Here is a 24,296-nt window from a genome sequence, read left to right on the forward strand (position 1 = left end):
ACAGATGGGGCATACTTTAAGATCAACTCACAATCGCCAAGGCATTTTCCTTGGTTCTGTGGAGATTGTCAAGATGGGCAAGATAAAGTCCCCATCCCCAAGCAACTTCTAAAACTGTGTTCTTTGTTGTGGGATAGTTAAGTACCATAAAGGACTTAGACCAAAGTATGAATGTAATTAAAAAGGAAGGAGAAACCAAACTCATGAGAGGAAATCATGGAAAGCTTCATGGAAGCGGTGGCATTTGAAGGCGAGGTAGGAATCAAAGCAGAAGAGCATCCATTACAGGAAGAGAGCAGAGCACGGCAAGGCCTCAGAGGCTGTTGGAAGGGCGGAGTATCTTCCATGGGGTGACAGATACTGTGGTTAAATGGTGTTGCCATCATTGCTCCCATGCCCTTGGAACTCTCCCCTCACCAGGGTACCCCCCAGAGGCCCCCAGTGTTCTCCACACTTTCCTTTACTCTCAATGAACTTCCCAGCACAAAAGTCATCTATTTCACAGATAACTTCCAGGTCCCTCAGATATGATTAGCTGACTCTCTGTCTGTCCCAGCAATCTGAGCTGTCATTCGTATTTGGCGTGAAGCTCTCTAGTTTTCTTGAAGAAATCTATTTGATAACCCTGTGATAATGAGGAGGACATGTTCGGAATAAGTAAAGACTTTTCCAGCCAACTGTTTGTAAAGTCAGCTCCTGGTACATAAATTATGTGACTTGTCAACTCATGATCTGGGAAATGTTTTCTGTCACTCTTCAGCGGACAGTTTTCAGTGGTGTGAAGTGTTCTTCCTCACTGATATGGTTAATTAAGAATCGACAGTAACTCTGAGCTTTAGTGGCTTTTACTCTTGAGGGAAGAGGCCATCCGAGGAGACTTGAGGTGTGGTTTCTCTGAATTATTAAGAGCACTATTTTCATGGTTTACCGTAGTGGATTCTGAGCAGGATCAGGAGAAAGGCAACCTAATTTTGAATTTTTTTTTCCTCTGGAGCTTAAAGCACTAATCTTATTTGAAGTACTTCCAGATTTTCATTATACTGTAAAGGGTTTGATTTATAGACAAAGGTATGTGACAATAGCATAACAGTCAAATTGTATTGCTTTTTTTTATTTATTGTGGAGTTTAAACAAATTTTGGCTGTCCTAGCTTACAAAGTCCCAAAGATAAGAAAACTGTTCTCAGCGTGAATAAACTGGGAATGTATCTTGACATCAAAAATTTATTTTCTAATGCCTTTCACGGTTTGTTCATGCTGAGAACCACTTCTTATCTTTTGAACTTTTGAACTCTCTCTGTATCAGGATGAGCAAAAATGAACACGGGTTTCCTTTCAATGGACTGAAATACCACATGTAAAATAAAACAAGTAGAAACTCAAGACACAGCAATACACACTGGCCTATTATGTGATAACAGAATAGTATTTGTACTGGGCTTTAGGCATGTTATATGCAATATGAAATGAATTTTGAAATAGGAAACACAATAGGCAGCAGCCATTAAAAGGTATGCCTTAAATCTCTTGTAAAGCACATCTTGCTTGAATTCAACTGACAGTAGCAAGTTGGGACCAGGAAATGACTCAGTCAGCATTCTCCTTTCATAAATCTATTTATAGTAGAAACACCATTAACCTTTTAATTGTTTCACAGCTAAAGTTGCTGTGAGTGCCACCTTTAAAAGGGCTCAGGTTCATTAAAATTTAAGGGACCAGTAAGTTCATAGTCTACTCTAATGACCTAGGATGGTTGTGAAGGCTCTAAATATAGTTTTGGCTCACTGAACAACTGAGGGATTCTTTGTCGTGGCCAGGTGTGCTCCCAGTAAGTTGTTGCATTGTCCCATTTCAACCCCACCAGAAAAGTCTCCCCCCTTCTCCCTCATCTGAATCCTAGGGTCTCCTAAAGTCCTGTTGAGTGTCTTCTGTCAGTTTTTATTTAGTTGGCCATGTTAATTCTGCAGCTAGATTTTAATTTCATCGAGGGCAAAGTGTGAGCCCAGTAATTGTTTGTTGGATTTAAACTGGTCACAGATAATCTGTTTCTGCAGCCCCTCTATTGCACCCTTGTAGATAAAAAGGTACCCCAAACTTATTGGTAAGCATTGGGAGTTCTTGTTCTGGCTGTGCTACTTATTAGCTGGGTGAGACTATAACATCTCTGGTCTCTAGTTTCTCCTTTATCTGTTAAAACAGATGTTCCAAGAGATATTGGGCTGGCCAAGAAGTTCATTCGTGCTTTTCCATACCATTTTACGGAAAAACATGAACGAACTTTTTGGTCAAACCACTACCTGTTCTTCAAGGATTAACCAGCCTTAAAATATGTCCCTAATGTGATTTGTTATATATGATTATTTAACATTGGTCCCTTAAATGTAGGGAAATGTCTGCCCAAGACATTATTTTTTCTGTTTGGCTTTATTGTATGTTAAGCCTTCCCTGATAAGATGTAGTTAAAGGATCCTTTTTCTCTAAAGAATGTTTCTGGTTGATAATAGTGAAACACTCTCATTTGCTTATAGAGATAAAATATTTGATTTTCTAAGAGAAAACTGAGATGGAGAGATATAAAGTCTAACATCAAGGGGATCCAGAAGCCTTACACCATCAAAGTGCATTAAACACCAGGAAGATCCAAGATCATTTGGGATGCTAAGGATCTATTCTTTTTTTTTTTTTTGCGGTACACGGGCCTCTTACCGTTGTGGCCCCTCCCGCTGCGGCGCACAGTCTCCGGACGCGCAGGCCCACCGGCCATGGCCCACGGGCCCAGCCGCTCTGCGGCACGTGGGATCCTCCCGGACCAGGGCACGAACCCGCGTCCCCTGCATCGGCAGACGGACTCTCAACCACTGCGCCACCAGGGAAGCCCTAAGGATCTATTCTTAATCCTGGGGTTTGGCAGTAATATTAGGATGCAGATTATACAAAAACAGTAATAAGAGGGAGCATGTGTTCATTTATCCTTTTTACCATGTGATTTTTGTGTGTTTATAAACCTGAAGAGTGAGGTGAACTAGGTTTGTGTGATTGTCAGTTTCTGGAAGTGAATCCTATGGGCTTTGCCCACACTGTGTGTTCAGTTTCCAAGTACTCTTTTTCGCCTTCAAAAAATGGCTTCACGAGAAGTCTGCAGCCTGGAAAAGGGCCCTCACCAGACCCTGCTGCCACCCTGACCTTGGACTTCCAGCCTCCAGAACTGTAAGAAATAAATTTCGGTTGTTTATTAAAAAAAAAAAAAAAAATGGCTTCAGACTCACTGCCAGAAGATTTTGGTTAGTGGTGGTAGAGTAGAGTAGATTTTAAGAAATCTTACGCCAAGGTGATACTTTTACAGGCCAAATCTGCACTAGAGGCTCTTGAAATTCTTTTGATTTAGGAGGTACGTGCTTCGGTTTCACCATTTCTTCTTTTGTCTTGTAGTTTTCCTAAAAGTTATTTCTATTTCCAGTAGATTTTGTCTGCATGATATCAGCACACAAGCTGCCCTTTTTATGTCTTAAATTACTTACCCATCTTACATTTACACACTAGTCTGGTTTACCTGACAGTGTATGTTGAAATAAAAAATATTTTCATTATCACTTATCCATAATTTTGAAATCCAAAAAGCTCTAAATATTGGCAGGTACTTTTTTGGTTGTTGCTGTTATTTGTCATAAACTAATTTGGTGGCAAAACCTACACCGAGCTGATGTGAGTCTAATTATAGACTTTATTTTATTCAATATGAGAATCCTCAAGTTTCTTTAAATAAATATTAATGGGTTTGGTTAGGGTGTGACTCTAGACACTTCTGGGCACATATGTACCATACTGCCTTTCTAGAATCTGAAAAATTCTGAACTCCAAAGCAATTTGGCCTCAAGAAATTCAGATACTTCTAACCTATATTTGTAAATATGATATTTGAAGAACATACTGATTTTCACAGGATAATTTAAATTTTTAGAAGTTTTTTTATTCATACCATTCTTTTATAAAATGAGGAATTGCTTTTAAGCAAAGAAGTACCCACCTATTTTTGTTTGTTTAAATTCTGGATGTTGGGTGGTGTAAAGAAGGAAGGTTCAGCTTCTTCTGTTCCCCAGAGTAAAAAAGAACATTATCATAATGTTAATGGATGTTTTTTATCTGAAATCCCAACATTTTATAATATACTTTGTCAAAAGTAAAAAAAAAAAAAAAAAAAAGCAGATTTTATCATTGAAAAATGTTCCCAGGGACTTCCCTGGTGGTCCAGTGGTTAAGACTCCATGCTCCCATGCTCCCAATGTGGGGGGCACGGGTTCAATCCCTGGTCAGGGAAATAGGATCCTGCATGCTGCATGGTGTAGCCAAAAATTAAAAAAAAGAAAGAAAGAAAGAAAGAAAAAATTTCCCATTTTAATAATCAGAAAATAGAGATTAGATAGTCCTTTAAGGGTAATGCATGAAAATGAGTTTTATTGTTATTCTCTTAAGCCCATTGCTTCTGTATGAAAGAAGCAGAAACAATGGAATCCATTGAGCAGGATCTCCATGCCGGGCAACATGACAAGGGTTTTCTACATTGTTTCATTTTATTTCATCTGAACAACAAACTCTGTGCAGTTGTACCATGCCTCTAATGTTGAAAAATCATTATTTAGGGATAGCGATAAGGCAAAGCAAAACCCATTTCTACAATTTAGATATTTTATTCATTCCAATTTTATTCTCTGTGAAGTAAGGATAAAACTTCTTTGGTCCTACTCTTGGTTACTTTTTTTTTTTTGCGGTACGCGGGCCTCTCACTGTTGTGGCCTCTCCCGTTGCGGAGCACAGGCTCCGGACGTGCAGGCTCAGTGGCCATGGCTCACGGGCCCAGCCGCTCCGCGGCATGTGGGATCTTCCCGGACCTGGGCACGAACCCGCGTCCCCTGCATCGGCAGGCGGACTCTCAACCACTACGCCACCAGGGAAGCCCTTGGTTACTTTTTATGATGTCTACTTCCAGAGGGTGAACTGGTCTTTTGAAAGGTAAGGTGGTCTGGTTAGGATCAGTCTGCTGGACCCCCTAGTACCAGATTAATATTAATAGAAGTGGACTTTGAAGTCTTTTGCTCTCCTCTGCTTCACAAACTTTCCTATTTCACTTTCTTCATAAATTTTATTTGGTTCTGTGAAGTCCTTATTTTGACTCCAACAAGCCGCTATAGTTTTGAGATTGCATTTGTGATAGATCCATAGCTGTTTAGACTCTGGTAAGCTCTTAGTTTCCAAGGAGAGTCAACCCAAATTCCTAACTCACTTTGCTGTAGTCCTTGCATTTCAAATTAAATATGCTTGTGCTATTCTCTTTTGTATGTAATATCTGCATGACCACATGTTGCATTTTTAATGGCCTCCCCAAGGCTTCGCTTCTTGCTGGCTACTTCAATTATCTCAGAGTTTAAGCTCTTCATCTGGTAGCGTAGGTGGGGCACTTACGTTTCTAGCATGACTTTCTAGCCTAGCAGGAAAGAAGCCTGTTCTGAAGAAAATAGGGGTCCTCTTAAGGTGGGGTAGAGTCCCTTGGTAGGGAGTTCTGGTGCCTGTGGAGACAGACACTTCAGGAGGACCTAAGGGCCTGGAAGAAAAGTTAATTCTAAAGGACCCCAGAAGCCCAAGGAAGACACTTTTACATCTGACAGACTGGCCAAGAATTGAACATGAAGAGGAGATAAATAGTCTCACAAGGGAGGGGGGCTACACATGGGCAGGATTGCAGGTGAAGCTTCCTGCCTCTGTTCCGTGTGGCAACAAGAGATAGTAGGGCTTTTGACCTACAGACAAATTAAATGCCAGCTGTCAAAAATGTGAGCTTTATGGCTGAGCCTTTGCAGTTGTGTGAGATGGAAAACATATTTGTGAGAAAGCAGCTAGGAATGGAAAGTCTGAATTAAAATTAATTATTGCTTGAAGGAAAGATAAATGCCTATTCTGATTGAACCGGAGGCTAGCAGTGAAATCTATTACACGAACATATCATCACTGTCTGTTTCATTGTGTACTTCATTTGCCTACGAAAGGAAACTTGTTTTCTTTTGAAAACCATCTTTAAAATTTCTGTGTGTTAGCAAAAAAAGTGGAAATGGCCTAAATGTCCAACAGCGAGGAAACAGTAAGGTAAATTATGGTGTATCCATTACGGTGGAACATTTATGCAGCTATTAAAAATGATGTTTACAAAGAATTTTAACGTTCTATAAAATGCTTATAAGTCAAAAAAGAAGCAGGATACAAATGTAACAACATGATTTTATACAGAAATGTATAAATATAAAGACAATAAGCACAAAAGGAGGGAAATGCATCAAAATGTTTTAATAGTGTTTTATCTCTTGGTGGTGAATTATGGATAATTTTTATCCCCTCATCTACAGTTCTCAGTTTTTGCCAGTTTTTCTGTAATGAACATCTATTACTTTTTTCTCAGGATAAATACTTAAAAAAATTCAACTTGCTTCTGAAATAGTTTTCTGACCTGACGTATATTACTGACCAGAGCCACTTGAAGACAACTTCGTAAGACTACTGTTGAGGCCACCAGTGCCACAAAATTATTTCTGATAAGAACCTTTATGGTTCATTTGTATTTCATTAAAAACATGTCAGTGTGTGCTCTATCTGGGTTGCTATGATTTATTCCACTGATGGTCCAAAAAAAAAGATGCAGGCAGTGTCCTCTGTTTAAGGTTCTGGAAGCATCCCAGAGCAAGGGGGAAGAGGTAGCTTCACCTCATGGGCTTCAATCTTGTAATCTGGCTCACGATTAACTGACATAACCATATTCAGGAACAAGGAGGCCATAAACATGGCTTCTTCAGACCTATAGTTACTAACTCAGAATTACAGTCTTAACATTTAATCTACTAGCTTTAAATTGCTAAATAACAAATTTATCGCATTTTTTCCTACTCCAAAGGATGAGATTAACCTGACTTGGCTTTTAGGTGACTCTTACTTCTGTAACCAGTTGGTTACAGGTAGAACTATTTTGCTTACCTAGAACTCAATTTTCTGGCAGCCTATCTGCCTGGAAAATAATTGAGAATCAGGAAGTGAATAATAATAGTAACACGAATAACAACAGCTAACCCATGTTGGGTACTTGTTTTTGTTTTTTTTGTTTTTTTCACTGTACGCGGGCCTCTCACTGTTGTGGCCTCTCCCGTTGCGGAGCACAGGCTCCGGACGCGCAGGCTCAGCGACCATGGCTCACGGGCCCAGCCGCTCTGCGGCATGTGGGATCCTCCCGGACCGGGCCATGAACCCGTCTCCCCTGCATCAGCAGGCGGACTCTCAACCGCTGCGCCACCAGGGAAGCCCCACTTGTTATTTTTTTTTAACTCTGTGGGGTACTTTACCTCATCATCTCATTTAGCCTTTACAAAAAACATATGCAATTGTATTGCTTTCCCTAGTTACAAATGAGAAAACTGAGGCTCAGAAAAGTTGAGTAGCTTGTCCAAGGTCACATAGCTAGTTGCTCTGGAGCTAGAAACTGAACTACATTCCAAAGCCCAAACGTATACTTAACTAGTACAGTAAATACAAAGTGCAAACTGATGTCACAAAGTCTCTATTCAGAAAATGCTGGATTTTAAACTTCAAGTTCTCAAGTAAGAATCACTCTATTTTTCAAATGACTTTTGCAGTTTTACAAATAACATATTTGAAAAGAGGAAGAGAGGACTTCTAGAAGCAGGAATTGATAGTAAAAAAGAAGATATGGCTGTAGACTGATAGTAAGAGGAGCCGAAAAAAACTAGAATATATTCTCAAGATCTCTGAAAGCATTATATTCTGGATTGGTTAGGTAAGGCATCCTGTTCACTTTATTAAGTGTAGCAATGAGTAAATATGGAACTTGATCATGGTAGATTTATCTTGTCAATAAAATGTTAAGTTCAATATAGTCCTAATTGTTTTGACGTCTCTAATTTTATTATATAACGTATACATTTCATGGAGAAAAGATTAGAATCTACAGATGAGGTAACAAAATAAAAATCTTTCATAATCTCACAACCAGAGATAGCCACTGTTAACATTTTGAAAAAGCTACACAATATAAATACAAATGTAAATATAAATATGTATGTTTATGTTTTAACAAAATGGGACCATGCTTTACTTTTTAATATTGTCCTCACTATCGTATGAGCATTTTTTAAAATGTTCTTTGATTCTGAAAGTAGAGAGGTATATAATATATTTGAGAATGATTTTCTTCCAGAAAGGATTAAAAAAGAACCTGAAACATTTATTTGATGCTTTAAGGAAAAATGCATCTTAATCCAGAAAATTATTTCATGTGAATCAGTTCATTTCTTAATTATGCTATATCAGTGAAGCACTGATGTACTTGAGTTATCTTCATGCCACAGAGCTCTCATTGTTCTCCTCTATTTAGATTAAACCTTTTAAAGTAACCTTTTTTTTCAGTAAAGAAAAAAGGATCAATAATGAGAGTGATAATTTAAGAGTGTTTTGAAAGGAAGAGTATACATTCCCTGGCTAGAGCTGATGTAATTTAAAGCCATCTGCTTCTTTCACTTGAGATGCAGTTAGCTTTGTACCCATCAGCCTACTTAATTCAGGGGGAGGGGCAGGACCAGCTTCCAAAAACTGTGTTTTCATTTGCTATTTCATTTGACAAAGATTAATCGAGCACCTACTTTGTGTGCGTCCTTGCCTTAGATGCTTATTTAATGCAAAGAGGTATAGGATGTTTCCTCCGTACTCAGAAGTCCAGTCTAATGTAAAAAAGCAAATAAGAAGGTAATTGCCATTCAGTATGATAGGTGCAAGGAGAGAAGTGAGCTTGGGGGCTATAGAAGCACATGGTCCAGCTTCTTTGGCCATAGAGATGCCTGCGTGAAGTGTCTTGAGAGTGAGAAGGTAGGTGAGTGATGACGGGAAGGAGGGTGATGAAGTATGTTTCAGGTAGAGTATGTTTCATGTAGAAAAGGTTTTGGGGACTACAGAACAAACATGCTGTGTTTAGGGTCATAGGGATTAGGATCTAAGGCGGAACAAAGCTTGAGAATTGGCCATGGCCTATCAAAGAGGCATTGTATGCCATGCTGAGGAGGTGGAATTTTATCCTAAAGGAATGAGGAGTCACTGAGTATATTGTCAGTGGAGCCTTGAGAAGAACAGCTGTGGTTTTGAGAAATCACTCTGGCAGCTGTATGAAGAGGCTCTCAGTTGTGATAAGAAATGATCAAGATCTGAACTAAGGTGCTGGAGAGAAAGTAGTTGAACTGATTAACTTGCTGATTGTTGGATGTGGGAGGCAAGGGAGTGGGTGGGAGAGAGGGTGACATCATCATCTCCAGGGTAGGTGACCGGGTGCACGGTGGTGTCTTCTCCAAGTGAAGAATGCAGAGAATGAAGCAGGTTGAGAGGGCAGGTCAAAGATGATGAGTTTGTTTTGAATGTGCTCAGCAGGCAGCTGGCTGTGTGGAGCTTGAGATGAGAGACAGCTGTGGACTAGAACAATCGATTTGGGGTTATCTGGGAATACAAGTGTGAAACCAGGGAGCGGGGTAGGCTCACTCAGGAAGTGTCTGTGGATTCAGAGGGGTCCTAGAGGACCACCATCATTGAAAGGATCAGCATAGAATAAGGGTGTGGGCTCTGCCTCTGGGTTCAAATCCTAGTTCCACCAGTTACTAGGGCAAGTTACCTATTCTCTCTGTCCTTCAGTTTCCTCATCCATAATATGGAGATGACACATATTTCAGCCATAGGGTAGTTGTGAGTCATAAAGAGTTAATATATTAAAGTATATGTAGTAGACTGGCTTGTAGTAAAAAAAAAAATTCGATAGCTGTGGCTTTACTCTAACATTATAATGATTAAGGGAAATTTGGCCAAAAAAACCAAAAAGTTAGTGAAGAATACAGAATAGGTATTGTCAGAAGGGTAGGGGAGGACATCTGTGAGGGGGGAGGGGGTCATAAAAATTAAGGTGGACCAGAGGAAGATGAGTCGTATTAATGTTACAGGAAAGACAAGCCACGTAAGAGCTAGAAAGTATCCTTTGTTTTTTTGTTACAAGAGTTTGCTGGTGGCCTTGGTGTGTTGGGGTCCAGATCTTGATCCTGGCCTGAGGAATGAATGGAAGCTGGGAGTGGAGTGAGCAAGTCGAGACCACTTTTCTAAGGGGCTTGATTGAAGCCAAAGAATAAGGATGGTGGTCAGGGGGAGATAGAGAGTCGAGTGAATATTTATGGTTGTTTTAAAGTGTGGGTGAGGGGACTTCCCTGGTGGCGCAGTGGTTAAGAATCCACCTGCCAATGCAGGGGACACTGGTTTGAGCCCTGATCCGAAAGATCCCACATGCCTCAGAGCAACTAAGCCCATGCGCCACAACTACTGAGCCTGCGCTCTAGAGCCTGTGCTCCGCAACAAGAGAAGCCCCCGCAATGAGAAGCCCGTGCACTGCAACGAAGAGTAGCCCCCACTCGTCGCAACTAGAGGAAACCCGCGCACAGCAACGAAGACCCAGCACAGCCAAAAATCAATCAATTAATTAATTAATTAAAATGTTTAAAAACAGAAGTAAAGTATGGGTGAATCTAAAGCATATTAGTTAAGAAAGAACTAGGACAGGGGAGAGGACTGAGCATTGAATTAAAGGAACCCCTTATTTATGCATCAGATTTCCCTCAGTATTTTTTGTGTCTGGCACTGCGTCGTAAGCTGAGTATACGCTCAAGGAACTCTGGTCTTACGCTGTGTATGAAGGTAGATGGCCAGAACTCTAATATCCTTGTGTTCCGGCTGATGATGAAGTAAGGCATTGGAGGGACTCTGCCTTCTCATGGCTAAGAACCTCTCCTGAGAGTAGTGGTCTGGGTTAGGGGTAGTAGGACCCCTGGGTGTTGACCTGAAGTATATGAGATCATCTCAGGAGTTTCTTCAGCAGGTCAGACCACCGTGCAGGGAGCCTCCTGAGTGAGGAAAACCCCCTGCAGTCATGCTGACCAAGCTGTTCCCTACATGACCACTGGTAACACCTTCCATTTGGATACTTTCTCTTTCAAAGGCACAGCAGTGTATTGAAAAGAGCATGAAGCTAGATAACAGAAAGCTTACTTGTTTCATTCATTCATTCAAAACTATGCATTGAGCACCTACTGTGTGTCAGACAACATGCTATGGGCTGGGATTGCAATGGGGTCAGGAGAGGTGGAGTGCGTGCCCCCAAAAGATTGCATTCCTGTAAGGGAGACCAGCACTGAAACAAACAGTCACGCTCCTGTAGGGAGAGTAGAGGCCCACAGTTCTGTGCAGAGAGGTCAGGGCATCTCCCTGAGGAAGTGATGGCAAGACTGAGCTGGAAGATAGGTTGGGATTAGCCGGGTGCAGGGAGCAGGGGGAAGAGCTTTCAAAGTAAAGGAACCAGCATGTGTGGAGTTATGAAAGAGTCTGGTACTTTCCAGAACCTGAGAGAAGTTTGGTTAGGCTAGAACATGGAGGGTGCTCTTCGTCCAACTAATTAAGTGGTATCGGGCAACAGTGATGCTGATCTTCTGTCTCCTGCTCTCTAAGGGCAGAAGTGGGAGAAGGATGCCCCCGGAGGCTGCTGTTCTCAGAATGCAGAGATAAAACGGGATTTGTGGGAAAGGACTCTGAGGACCATATGTAAGATGGATTCAGGCACAGAGAAGACAAGGGAGAAACTAGAATCAGGGTGGTCTGTTGGGAAGTTACCTGTTGAGACTACTGCACTGGAAATGTGAATGGAGAAAGGAGTGGACTGGAAGAAGAAATCAGTTTGTTAAAGAACAGGAGATGCTGGGATGAGCAATTCCTTGAAAATTCCTGCAAGGAGGCTCACTTGAGAAGGATCATCATGATGTAATGAAATGAACTGAATTTTCAAAGGGATACATCTCAGAGGACAGCAGCTGGAAAGCTAACGAAGAGATGCAGAAGGTATATCCCTGGAGAGAACTCAATGAATTTGTGTCAAGGAATTTTAGAAGGGAGTGTTTGAAAAAATTAGATTGAACTCTAACTTTCCTTTGATGAATGCTCTTTTAAACCCAGTGAATTGGGTAAATTCTACGCTTAACAATAAATAAAGAGCTACAAAGTGCTGTTTGTGACTGGCCAAAGCAAACCGGGTTAAGTCCTAGATGCTGTTCTAGCAATGTTAGCCCTGATTTTGTCTATTTCATTTTTATTGCCAGTTGGTGAATACTAACAAATGTTTGAAGTTTCCAGTATTTTGTTTGGGGTGACATAGCAGGAGACATTCACATTGCCTTAGTAGAGTTAATTGTTCCTGAGCAAATCCGGAGAGACTCGAATCTTGTGCAAAGGCTTTCTAGCAATTATTTGCAGTGGAGTGTGTGGAAATACAGCTCTGTTGATGTGCGTTTGAATTCTGAAAGAGATGAAGGGTGCTGTGAAAATGCATCGTGCTGCATTTGTCAGGAAATGGGATTGCCCCGAGGAGCATGGCCAGTGCCTGGTACAAGCTCACCACTGACCCACCCTGTGAGGACAGGAGGCGGGCACAGGGTCGATAGGCAATCACAGCGCCTCCGGAGTCTCCCTGGCAGCTGGCCAGGCGGCACTGCTCAGCGCCTCCTTGGAATTCAAGATTTCCTGAGCATGCGGATGGACGCCTGCCTGTTTTAGCATTAACAGTCAAAGAGAAGAAACTTGGGACCTTTAAAAAAAATGCCGTCTTGGTTTGTTATGATTGGACTTTGTTTTCATTTTTCTCAGTGGTCAAAGAATGTTGTTTCCAGCCAGAATATCCTTCCTCTGTGTCCCTCAAAAGACTGATTTATGGTTGCTATGGGAACCGGATTATCAGATTTTGAAAATTAGTGTATTTTAGGTCCCTAGACACTGCAACACTCTGTGTGTGTGTGTGTGTGTGTGTGTGTGTGTGTGTGTGTGTGTGTGTCTGTGGTTGCTTCTTCCATTTGGAGAAGGAAAGAATAGAATCTTTTCATCTATTTTTATTAAATAAAGTGAAATATACACCTTTGTTAGGTGAATTGTGGAGTGTGTGGTGTAACATTTCATTCACATTTACTGTGTGTCTCCACTATCTCATTCCCATAGGGACAAATAAACTAAAATGCTGAGGAAGGGGGAGGTTACTTTATGTGATTAGAGCTCTATTCAAAGTTTCCTTTTTCACCTCTTTTAATGAATAATTAAGTGTCACTTTCTCAGTAAAGCTTCCAACTCCCCAAGATCTTGACCATTCCTCTCCCCCTTTCCTTATTCCACATTTTTCATAGCACTTACAACTATCTCAGAAACTATATATTTTGCTTATCTCATTCATTCAATATTTATTGTCCATTTCCTGCATTAGGATGTAAGCTTCATGAAGGCAAGGTATTTTGCCCGTTTTGTTTGCTGCTATATCCCCAGCATTTGAAAAAGTATCTAGCATGCAGTAGTTGCTAACAAGTACTTGTTGAACAAAAAAAAATTAATAATGTTGGGCTTCCCTGGTGGCGCAGTTGTTGAGAGTCCACCTGCCGATGCAGGGGACATGGGTTCGTGACCCGGTCTGGGAAGGTCCCACATGCCGCGGAGCGGCTGGGCCCGTGAGCCATGGCTGCTGAGCCTGCGCATCCGGAGCCTGTGCTCTGCAACGGGAGAGGCCACAACAGTGAGAGGCCCGCGTACCGCAAAAAAAAAAAAAAAGTCATATTAATATTCATGTTATTGCTATATTGCTTTGCACATGCTCCACAGTAGTATCCATTGCTTTTGGAAATAGCTGTACTGTCCCTATTCAAGTGATGACAACATGCGAATCCCCAAAGAGTGGGGCATCACCCCTAACACCAGCCACTAGAATACAAAGACGAGTAGGAAGCGGATGCTGTTCCACAGGGAGCTTACAGTAGAGGAAGGAGGAAGGTGGTCAGTGTAATGCTAGAGTCGACCTCTGGTGGCTTTGGCTGAAAGGTACACATGTTTAGGGAGAACCTATGATATGCCAGGCACCTTGCTAGTCCCTCACCATTATTCTCCTGTTTTTCTGATGGCAAAACTCAACTTCAGTGAGGTTACATCAGTTTCCCAAAGTTGTACAACCTGAAGGTTAGATGTTAAGACTGGCTCTGTTTTAGTCATTTTTTTCCCTCTAAAACCATCCTCTTTTACTGTTTTAAAACTCTGCAAGCTATTCATGTGCTATACCCCAGACAATAAGTTCTGACATCAGTCTGCTTGGAGAACATGATGGGGTGAGATGGAAGGAAACTGGTACTTCATATCATCGCGAAAGCATCTCAGTATGGAGCTTATCTGTCTGGTCTGTTCATTTTTCTCCTGATTTACAATTATAGAAAATTCAAAAGCAAAACTGAACTACAGTGTTTAGGGATGCATAACAAGCTGATGAAACTGTAAAGATATACAAGGAAGTAATTACCATAAAGTCAGGATAACTATTGCTCTAGAGAGGGGGGAAGGTCTTATGAAAGGGTATTAGGGGTAGTTCTGGGGTGATGACCGTGACCTGGGTGGTTGGTACACAGGTTTGTTAGGATGTGCATGCACTTTGCCCTCACTTTTCTCTCTGTGTGTAATTGTTTATCACAGAGTAACACGTCACTTCATATTTCACCGTTTTGCCTTTGAGGAGAAATGAAATGAGGGAGGAATGTAGTTGTGAGGTTTGACTGTATCAGAAAAGGCGGCACTTGAAAATCCGAGGTCAAAATGTAAAACCTGTGAAGAGAGAGAGCAAAAAAGTGGCTCTGTCTAGTCTTAAAGCCCAAGCTACAGATATCACTTTGCCTCCTTGGGTGGAGGAATGTTTAACTCTGTACGAATGCCTGTTGCCTCTTTCCTGGTAGTCCTTGGTGTAGGTGGCAACATGTGCTTTTTAGGAGACTTAAGCTTAAAGACCTTTAGCCTTTATGAGGGTAGAGATTGTTTAAATTCACATAATTATTTCTAATCATGAAATATTCTGAAGTAGTGTGACAAGGCCATTTTGAATGGGAACATTTGGGACTCATCCTTTAAGGCAGGGGTCCCCAACCCCTGGGCCAGGGACCAGTATGGGTCCGCGGCCTGTTAGGAGCCAGGCTGCACAGCAGGAGGTGAGCGGTGGGCGAGCAAGCAGAGCTTCATCCCAACAGCCTCATTCATTCCCCCCGCCCCCCGCCAAGGTCTGTGGAAAAATTGTCTTCCAGGAAACCGGTCCCTGGTGCCCAAAATGCTGGGGACCGCTGCTTTAAGGGTCTTCTTTGCGAAGCCTCTGAGACCTCTAGGTAAAGTTCAAATGCTTTGTTTTCTAGGTGCCCATAGTACTAGCTTGCATACTTATTCACGATCAAATTTTTGGGTAAATGTATTTTTATTTAGATATCTCCTTCATCAGATGGGGGAATGCCTTAAAGGTTGGAATTTTTATCTTAACTCTCTGTGCCTAGTGTTTTGAAATGTTTGAGGAAAACAAATCCATAGAAAGAATTCACAATTCAACCTATAAATCCATAGAAAGCATCCACTGCGTGGATAAAACTGGTGTTTGTTAATCTCCATCGAATAAAGCAGGAGTTGGGGACAAAGGAAAATTGTGTTACGTTTGTGAACCATCCGCGCAGAGCTGGACAGTGAGAAGATGTAGGAAACGCTGATTTCTGAAGTGGAAATGCTACTGACATTTGGAGAAGGTGAAAGAAACAACATTCATAATTAGAATTCATGAATTTCTTTATAATTGAACAAATGCTTTCACAAATGTTATTAATTATGACAAAACACAGTGAGATAAAGAGATATAATCCTGTTTTATAGACAAGGAATCTTCAAAGAGGTTAGGATAACTGTGAACTTGACAAAGTCACACAGATGAATTATGGAGTCCACACAGAAACTTTGAATTCCAAATCCTGGACGTCTTCCACTATACAGTGTTCTTTCCAGAATAGGAGACTTTTATCTCAGTAAGAGTATGTAGGACTCTGACTTATGTTCTCCATTCATGGTATCTGCAAAAATGATTTATCTATTGTTTGGTTCATTTTTTTTTTCCTATTCCAAAATGCTCTCATGTATGGCTTAATAAGACTCAAATGCATGTTAAATCACATTTTATGTTTTATTTCTTTCATCTGTAAAATGGGATTATACCTCTCTATCTCACTGAGTAACTTGAAGTGCTCTAAAATAGATAATCAGGGCTTGCCTGGTGGCGCAGTGGTTGGGAGTCCGCCTGCCGATGCAGGGGACACAGGTTCGCGCCCTGGTCCGGGAAGATCCCACATGCCGTGGAGCGGCTGGGCCCGTGAGCCATGGCCGCTGAGCCTGCGCGTCCGGAGCCTGTGCTCCACAGCGGGAGAGGCCACAACAGTGAGGGGTCCGCATAGAGCGCAAAAAAAAAAAAAAAAAAAAAAAAAAAGATCCTGTGCAAAATCCAGATGGACACAAGTTATTTCATAAACTTAGAAATTGGTTTTATGTTCTTGTTTTGGTTTCTATCTTGCCTATCATGACCTTTCAAAGGTTTGTGGTTAAACCCAGAGTAAAACCCTCCCAATGTTATTCACCCAAGAAGCTATTAGTATGAGATTTATATATATGACAGGAGGTAGAAGTAATCTTTGCAGATAACTATTAGTAATATGAAGGAGCAGATATTAATATGGGAAGTAACGGCTTCCTTAAAAATACCAGGTGAACTTTCGACTTAAAATTAATCCAGCAGGCCTGCAGGGACAGTAGAGAATAGATGGGAAGTCATGTGTCACACCTGCATACTTAAAACATCCAAGTCTGATTTCCCTCCAGCATTACCAATTACACTGATTATAGTTCTTAGTTTTCTTTGCACTTCAACCAAGTTTCCAGACAATTCAAAGTAGTTAGATGATCGATCTGTGTACATATTCTTATTGATTGTACTTATCAAAAACCATAATGGAAAAGTTGCCATAAAGATCTCGATTAAATAATACACAAGCTGCCACGGCAAACATCTCATAGTTGCATTTTGGCTGAATACCCTGAGCTGCAGTGTTTCACTTCATATTGACTGGATAGCCTCGTGCTGTGTATGTGCAAGTATGTTAATCTGTGAAGCTAGGGTGAGAATGCTGGGAACGTGCGTGAATTAACTATTGATCTAGAATCTGGAATTCACTCAAGATAGTTTTTGAAGAACATAGGAGCCTCTGTAAGGATGACAAAATGTCATCAGTTGAAACTGGTTACAGATCTTGATAATTAGGAATACTAGTGTAATCAGACTCTCTAGATTAGTAAGGGCAGAACTGGATTTCTACTTCCTTTTCTTGTTGTTAAAGAATAGCGTTCATACCCTTTGTTGAATCAGTGCTCTTTTATAGAGAAGCTCTTCTCATCTAAAGGAATAACGTAAAATATGGGGAAACGACATCAGCATGAAGATGTTCATAACTGCCTAGTTTAGAGAAAGGAGCTGAAAGAAGCCTATAGGACGGGATGCATCTACTTGACAGAATTTGGGAGGCATTGAAAGTTACGTGTATGAGGTCTTAGCAATGTGGAAACTGCTTTGATATGATGCTAGGTGAAACGTTATTTTACACAGGTAAAATTGTAGATAACTTACTGTTATATTTTTCACAAATATGTATATGAAAATAGATTTATGGAAAATAGTAGTCATCTAATTACTCTTATTATCAGCATTTTGCAGATCAGTGCTGTTAAGTAACTTGTCAAGGTCACACAGCTACTCAGTGAGAGAGTTTGGACCTGATCCCAGCATTGTCTGCATCCCAAGACCATGCCTTAAGATTATAGTAAACTTGTAATATTGCTTCTTTGACACTTAAAAAATATATATCTATTATAAGGAAAATTAATGAGAAAGCCAAAATGGTACCATAAAAAGTTTTTCTTTGACTTAATTTGTTCAACTTTAATTTTCTTTCCACTTTCATTTTTTCCTATCCTCATTCATTCTTCTCTTTCCTATTCTTTTCTCCTTCCCCATACTTTTGTAGAAGAGGAAAAAGTTTTCCTTGACTCTTAGGGTCCTTGGCTGGGTCTGAAGATGAGACTAACAACGATTAACAGGACTAAAGCATACACACTTACTTAATATCAGTTTTATGTGATTCAGCAGCCTTCATAGGGAAATGAAGACCCAAAGAAATGGTAAACCTGAGTGTTTTTATGCTAAGTTTGATGAAGAGCAGACATTTGTGGAAAGATATGGTAAGACAGAGTAGCAGATAAGTATAACAAAATGTGGAAACCTAGTGAGGCTGTTTCCTTTAGATTCTTCTCAAAGTCTCCAACTTGGCATGTTGGCATCTTGGATGTTCATTTTTCCTCCAGGTATAGGGAGGGTGCCTGTCACAGGAGGGTCTTAAGACCTGCTTCAGGGGAGAAGGGAAGGTGGAGGGTTAAGGTCAGAGAAACTTCTTGCTTCTGCTCTTTTCTCAAACTTCTTCAGCTTAAAATATTCAATATGCCAAGATACTATATTTTGGGGCAATGTGTCCTGAACCTCATCACTTTCAGTTCTCAACCAGCAAGAGCCATATTTCTACCAAGACCGTGTTCCGGTGGATAACTGAATCACTGCCTCACCCAGCCTCCTCTGTTCCTGACTGGGCTTCTCCCATCCTCGGTCATTTCCTCTTGGATGCCTCCCACCTATCTTAGTTTATTCCTTCTCTTCCACTGGAAGTAACCAAGGGAATTTCCAGACCCTCTTTGTGGAGGGGGGGGGGTGACACTCATTTAGTCTCGTATATTTTAAATCTGAGCAATTGGAAATTTCTACTCCTGCTCTTTAGTTCTCATTTTAGGAGCTGCCTTTCTTGGCGGTAATGACCGTGGAGCAAATGTTAACTGTTAGAATTCATACTAATTTGGCCCTTTAAAAGTTTTAAGCAGGAAGACTATTTTCCCTGGCCTCCCAGGGGTAGTGGGTAGAGGTGGAAGATGCTGGTGTTTATCTCATGTTTTTAATTAACATGTTTGTTTTTAGGGTGTCTTTTCTTCTCTGACATTTCTCCCTCTGGACTCAGCAAGTTTTTGAATCGTTGGTTCTCCTGCCGTGAGAACATCCTTTGAGAGAGGCCCTAGAGAAGTTAAGAGACCCTGGAGATCTCAAGAGATGTTAATTAGTAGGAGTAAATAAATGGCTTGTTTATATGTATGCGCATTTTAATGCTGTCCTTTCCTTTTTTAAATTAAGAAGTAGAAAATGTGCTTGTGCTTAAATGTAGTGTAAAGTTTCCCATATTCCTTTGGGTGTTGGTCTATTTTCCCTGGTTGCAGTAAATATGTTCAAAAGAGTTTTATCTCTTGAGAATGGCCTTCCCCCATTTTATTGCCTTTTATTGCCACCCCTACCCTTGCACAGAAATATCATCTGAATGGTAATAATATTTTATCATCTGCTATAGTAACCATACTTGCTTATTTTCAAAAAGTATACAGGACTAGAGTTGAAGAAACAGAGGCTCGGGGCTTCCCTGGTGGCGCAGTGGTTGAGCGTCCGCCTGCCGATGCAGGGGACACGGGTTCGTGCCCCGGTCCGGGAGGATCCCACATGCCGCGGAGCGGCTGGGCCCGTGAGCCACGGCCGCTGAGCCTGCGTGTCCGGAGCCTGCGCTCCGCAACGGGAGAGGCCTGCGTACCGCAAAAGAAAAAAAACAAAAAAACAGAGGCTTGGGAATTGCCCATGATTTGCATAAAACTCTTTTCATCCAAAAGTATAAAAATTATAGTGACTGAGTAAGAAGGAACCTTTAGAATGTCTTCCCCATTCTTATCTTCAGGCAGCCTCATACTTAAGACTGCTCAAGGAAGTGAAATGCTGGAAGCCATTAAAGTTATTTTCAGAACTCTTCCAGGTGTCCTCCTTCCAAAATATAATAAGTCAAGCTATTGGAACTTTCTTATTAATATTTTACTTAATCTCTTACAGCAGAATTCAAGCTTGTTATTTTACATCCTATTCAAGAGAAGCAGTATGGAATAGTGGTTAAGAGCATGAATTCTGGAGTTAGTCCACCTGGGTTCAGATCGTGGCTTGGCCACTTACTACTGTGTGACGCTGGGTAAGATAGTTTATTTCACTTGGCTGTAGGGTTCTCTTCTCTAAAACCGGGTAAAACCAGGTAAGAGAATTTAGTAAGGTACTAAGATACTTAGAACAGTGCCTGGTACAGAGTAAGCACTAAATGATCTTTATGAGATTAGTCTTACCATTAAAAGAGGAGAATGGTCTTCACATTAGAAAGGGTAGAACGATAGTTGAAGGGGAATTGAATCTCAAGATGTCAGGAGATAGTAAGAAAGCCCCAGTTTGAGGTTTTTAATCCTAGACTAATTACATTCCAGATTCTTGAGAGAATGTGTGTAGGTTATGATAGAACCATTTTTGGTAATCATCTTGGAAGCTTGGAGATATTTCTGAAGACAATTAAGAAATAAATGGTATTTTCAAAAGCCATCCAACAAAACCTAATGATAAGGTTGTGCACATGATGGACTTGATTATAATACCGTTAGCTGGATTTGCAGATTTGTACTCATACAATTACAGTGTTAATTAATGGCTCATGAACATTTTTTGTTGCATCAGGAATTTGAAGGAGTTTACAATTAGAATACCAATAATGAAAGAAATAAAATGTAAATAAAAGTAGAAAGTTGGCACTGTGGCACAGCAGAGCCCAAGCATGGGACCTAGGATCTAACGTTATATGTTACCACTGAGCTTTAGATTGAGCTCTGAGGTTCTTGGCAGCCAAGACGACAAAGGAGATGTGATCCATTGTGTCACTGTCGTTATCCCAGACTAGAAAGTAAATAGGTTCCTCAGGGGAATTTTTCCTTAGTGCTGATTTTTAAAAGACATTTTTCACATGGGACCATAAATAATGAGTATTGATTTAATAGGCAATTCCTTCAACAATACGTTTTGATGCAAATGCTCTTTCTTAAAACAACCTTAGGAAAAAAGTCTAAAAGTTATTATTAAATGTCTGTTCAGCAAAGGCACTATTATGAAAGGCTAAGCTAATCTGCTCTATGTATGTGAACTTCATGTAGTCTGACTTGATCCAAGATGTAGTTTAGAGATTGACTGTATATCCTTCAGTAGTGTTTTTCAAGTCATTTCTCCGGTTGGGAATTTTAGCAAGACCAGTATGCTTTAAAAATCAGCTCGGAAGTTAGTTAAGTCAGCCCACTATGAGGAAAACCATAATTTATTTCTCCACCAAATCTTGAAGCTCGGAGTTCATGGGAGGTGCCAGGGCACTTGGTTGGGTGGCAGGGGGTGATGAAGGAAGAGAAAGACTTGAAGGGTAAAATTAAGCAGTTTCAGCTTTAGTTATTTTTACACATGGGGTTTTTGGAAAAGACTATGTGACAAACAATAAAATAAATTATTTTGTTTAAAAATTTGGAAAACTACCAGCATGTTGCATGGTCATAGTGATATTGGTTTAGTTAGTCATCCTGGCAATAAAAAAATACAAAAGAAGCTCTCATGGATTGGTTTATTTTAATAAGAACTTTTTCTGAAGATCTAGCCAAATGATTAGTTGCACAGATTACCTCCTGAAAGGGGTGCGGAAAAGGGGAAACAGACAAACAAATTCCAATTGCCTTTTGAAGAAAAATTTCTGCAGATACTGATTTTAGTTTTAGAGTAATTAATACTGATCTATAACCTATTAACCTTAACTTTGGCTAGAAAACAGAACAAATTATATATTTCTAGACCAACCTAGGATTCTAGGTTCCTCGACCAAACTAGAAGAATGAAAATAAAACCATGTATCAACATACAGGATAATAATTACTTTTCTAATTTCTGTGGAAATTGAAACTGCATGCAATTTATCTGATTATTTACAACAAACTTGAGACACTAAAACACGGCAGCCATGCTCCACATACCAGTAGAGATTATTTGTTCTGCTTTGAAAGCCCTCATTCTTCCAATGTTAAAAAAAATGCAAGTTTTGCAGAAGCATCAATAACTGGGTGTCTATACTGCTATCATGTATCGATAGCTTAGGTCACACCTAGTCCCTGCCCTTAGTGTTAAGGACAATTCAAGGGAGATAAAAAGCTATCTTTAATCTCTTAGGAAATGGAGAAATATGGATAAATAGAGATGAAGCCTTTCTCTCTCAATCCCTCCCTCTATACTTGGAATAGAGCATTAGCATATCTTTAGACATAAGACTGTTGTATATTAGAGTCTTTTAACCCTCCTGGAACCTTTTATATCCCTAATCCTAAAAACTCAGTTAGGATAGGGTCACCGTTAATTTATTATGTAAACCAGGACCCCTTTGAATATGGAAGTAGTTAATGACAAGACAATAAGCAAAAATGGAAGGGACTGTCCTGGACAAACTCCATGTATGGTGTCCTAGAATCTAGGTATAAACAGTTGCAGGGATCCTAGAGTGTGAAGGGTTAAGGAAGTAGAGAAATGTGTGATTAAAATTAATAAAACACATTCACTATTTACCAGTTGAAGTATATAAAAATATAAATAAGAAATTATAAATCCCCTGTAAACCTGCTTCCTAGAGATAGCAATTGTTAATATTGGGGTGAGTGACTTTCCACCTAGAATCTTCATGCAGAGTAAAGAACATGTATCTTTTTCTTTCTTTTAAATCAGTATCCCTTTTAACCATTGCTTTGTATCTGTTGCTTTTACTTAACTTTAATCATAAGCATTTCCCTGAGTCAAATATTATTTAAAAAAAATTTTTTAGGGCTGCAAGCTATTTTATCTTGTAGTTATACTATAATGTATTAATCTCTCCGTATCATTGGTATTTTGAGTTATTACAGTTACAAAATATGATGAACATCTTTGTAACTCACCTTTTGAGTGGAAGTCTCATAATTTCTTGAGAGTAAATTCTGGGAAGTGGAGCTCCTGAGTCAAATTTTCAGGGCTCTTGATACATATGTGTGTGTGTTTATGTGTGTGTATATGTATATATACATATAAATATATATGTATATATAATTTAAATTGTTGTCCTTCAACAATTATGTTGAAAATTGTTGTCCTTCAACAATTATGAAGGAAAAGTTATGTGGCAAGTAACTAGGAAATAATTACTTCATTGGAACATCCTTTGCTTTATTAACTTTGGAGAAATCATGAAATCTTTTATTTTTCTCTCAATGTTTTTATGAAATGGCAAGCAGTATGTCTGGGGTTGGTTATGAAAATATAAACATGTACAGAAGTTTTTTACATGTGTCATTGGATTGAAAAATGAAGGGGAATTAGGCTGCTAAGTGAGTGTTCAGTTGGTAATTTATTTTTTATTGTTTTATTAAAAAAATTTTTTATTTGGCTGCGTTGGGTCTTTGTTGCGGTGCGTGGGCTTCTCATCATGGTGGCTTCTCTTGTTGTGGAGCACGGGCTCTAGGCACGTGGGCTTCAGTAGATGCAGCACGCGGTCTCAGTGTTTATGGACATGGGCCCTAGAGCAGTGCGTGGGCTTCAGTAGTTACGGCACATGGACTCAGTAGTTGTGGCTCGTGGGCTCTAGAGCACAGGCTCAGTAGTTGTGGCGCATGGGCTTAGTTGCTCCACGGCATGTGGGATATTCCCGGACCAGGGCTCGAACCTGTGTCCCCTGCGTTGGCAGGAGGATTCTTAACCACTGTGTCACCAGGGAAGTCCCAGTTGGTACTTTGGACTTAAGTGCCAATCAGGTGGAGTAAGTGACGTGGTGGTGTGAACATCAGGGCTCCTAACTTGAATGGACATTCCCAACGAGGTGAGACGGCAGTTTGGTGCATGAGAGCAACATTAAGCTGGGGAGTGACCTCTTTGCTTAGTTGCAGACGATAAGTCAGGTTATTTTTCAGAAGCTTAAGTCTATCAGACTGGCCTTGTTATTTATTGGGATGATGGATAGATAAAAACAGGGGCTCATCCTCGAGGGCTATTGTGATCAAGACACAGCAAGTGAATAGAACATGTAGTCCATTCTAGTGGATCTCAGGAGCTATAAGCAGATCTTTGACTGCCCATGAAGGGCTTTTATTGGTTTGTTTGCTTTTTAAATTTGTGGGTGTCATCAGCAAAGTCCCTTCTTACTCTATTCCAAATAATCTGTCGGGGAAAATTCCAGCTCTGGTTAACTTTTCCTTGTTCCTCAAATTTGAGGGAAGAGAGTTGAATGATCCACTGTTCCAAAAGGATTCTTGTGTAGCCATGTCTTGTTGGAGGAAATAAGGCAAGAAAGCTTCTAGACCTGATTATAGATCCTCCATGGT

At 40.3% G+C, this 24,296-nt stretch overlaps 1 protein-coding gene across 1 annotated transcript in view; it reads left to right on the plus strand.

Annotated features, from left to right (window-relative positions):
- Window positions 1-216: 216 nt before the first annotated feature.
- Window positions 217-24,296, plus strand: part of LOC309823115 (EGF-like and EMI domain-containing protein 1) — a gene marked incomplete at both ends in the record, with an annotated part of 514,868 nt that continues 490,788 nt past the window's right edge. The window contains 1 exon segment of the mRNA XM_082655287.1: window positions 217-305. Within this exon segment, the coding sequence (XP_082511413.1) occupies window positions 217-305 (89 nt within the window).

The sequence above is a fragment of the Grampus griseus genome, assembly GCF_964374135.1.
Source record: "Grampus griseus genome assembly, chromosome: 5".
Taxonomy (NCBI): domain Eukaryota; kingdom Metazoa; phylum Chordata; class Mammalia; order Artiodactyla; family Delphinidae; genus Grampus; species Grampus griseus.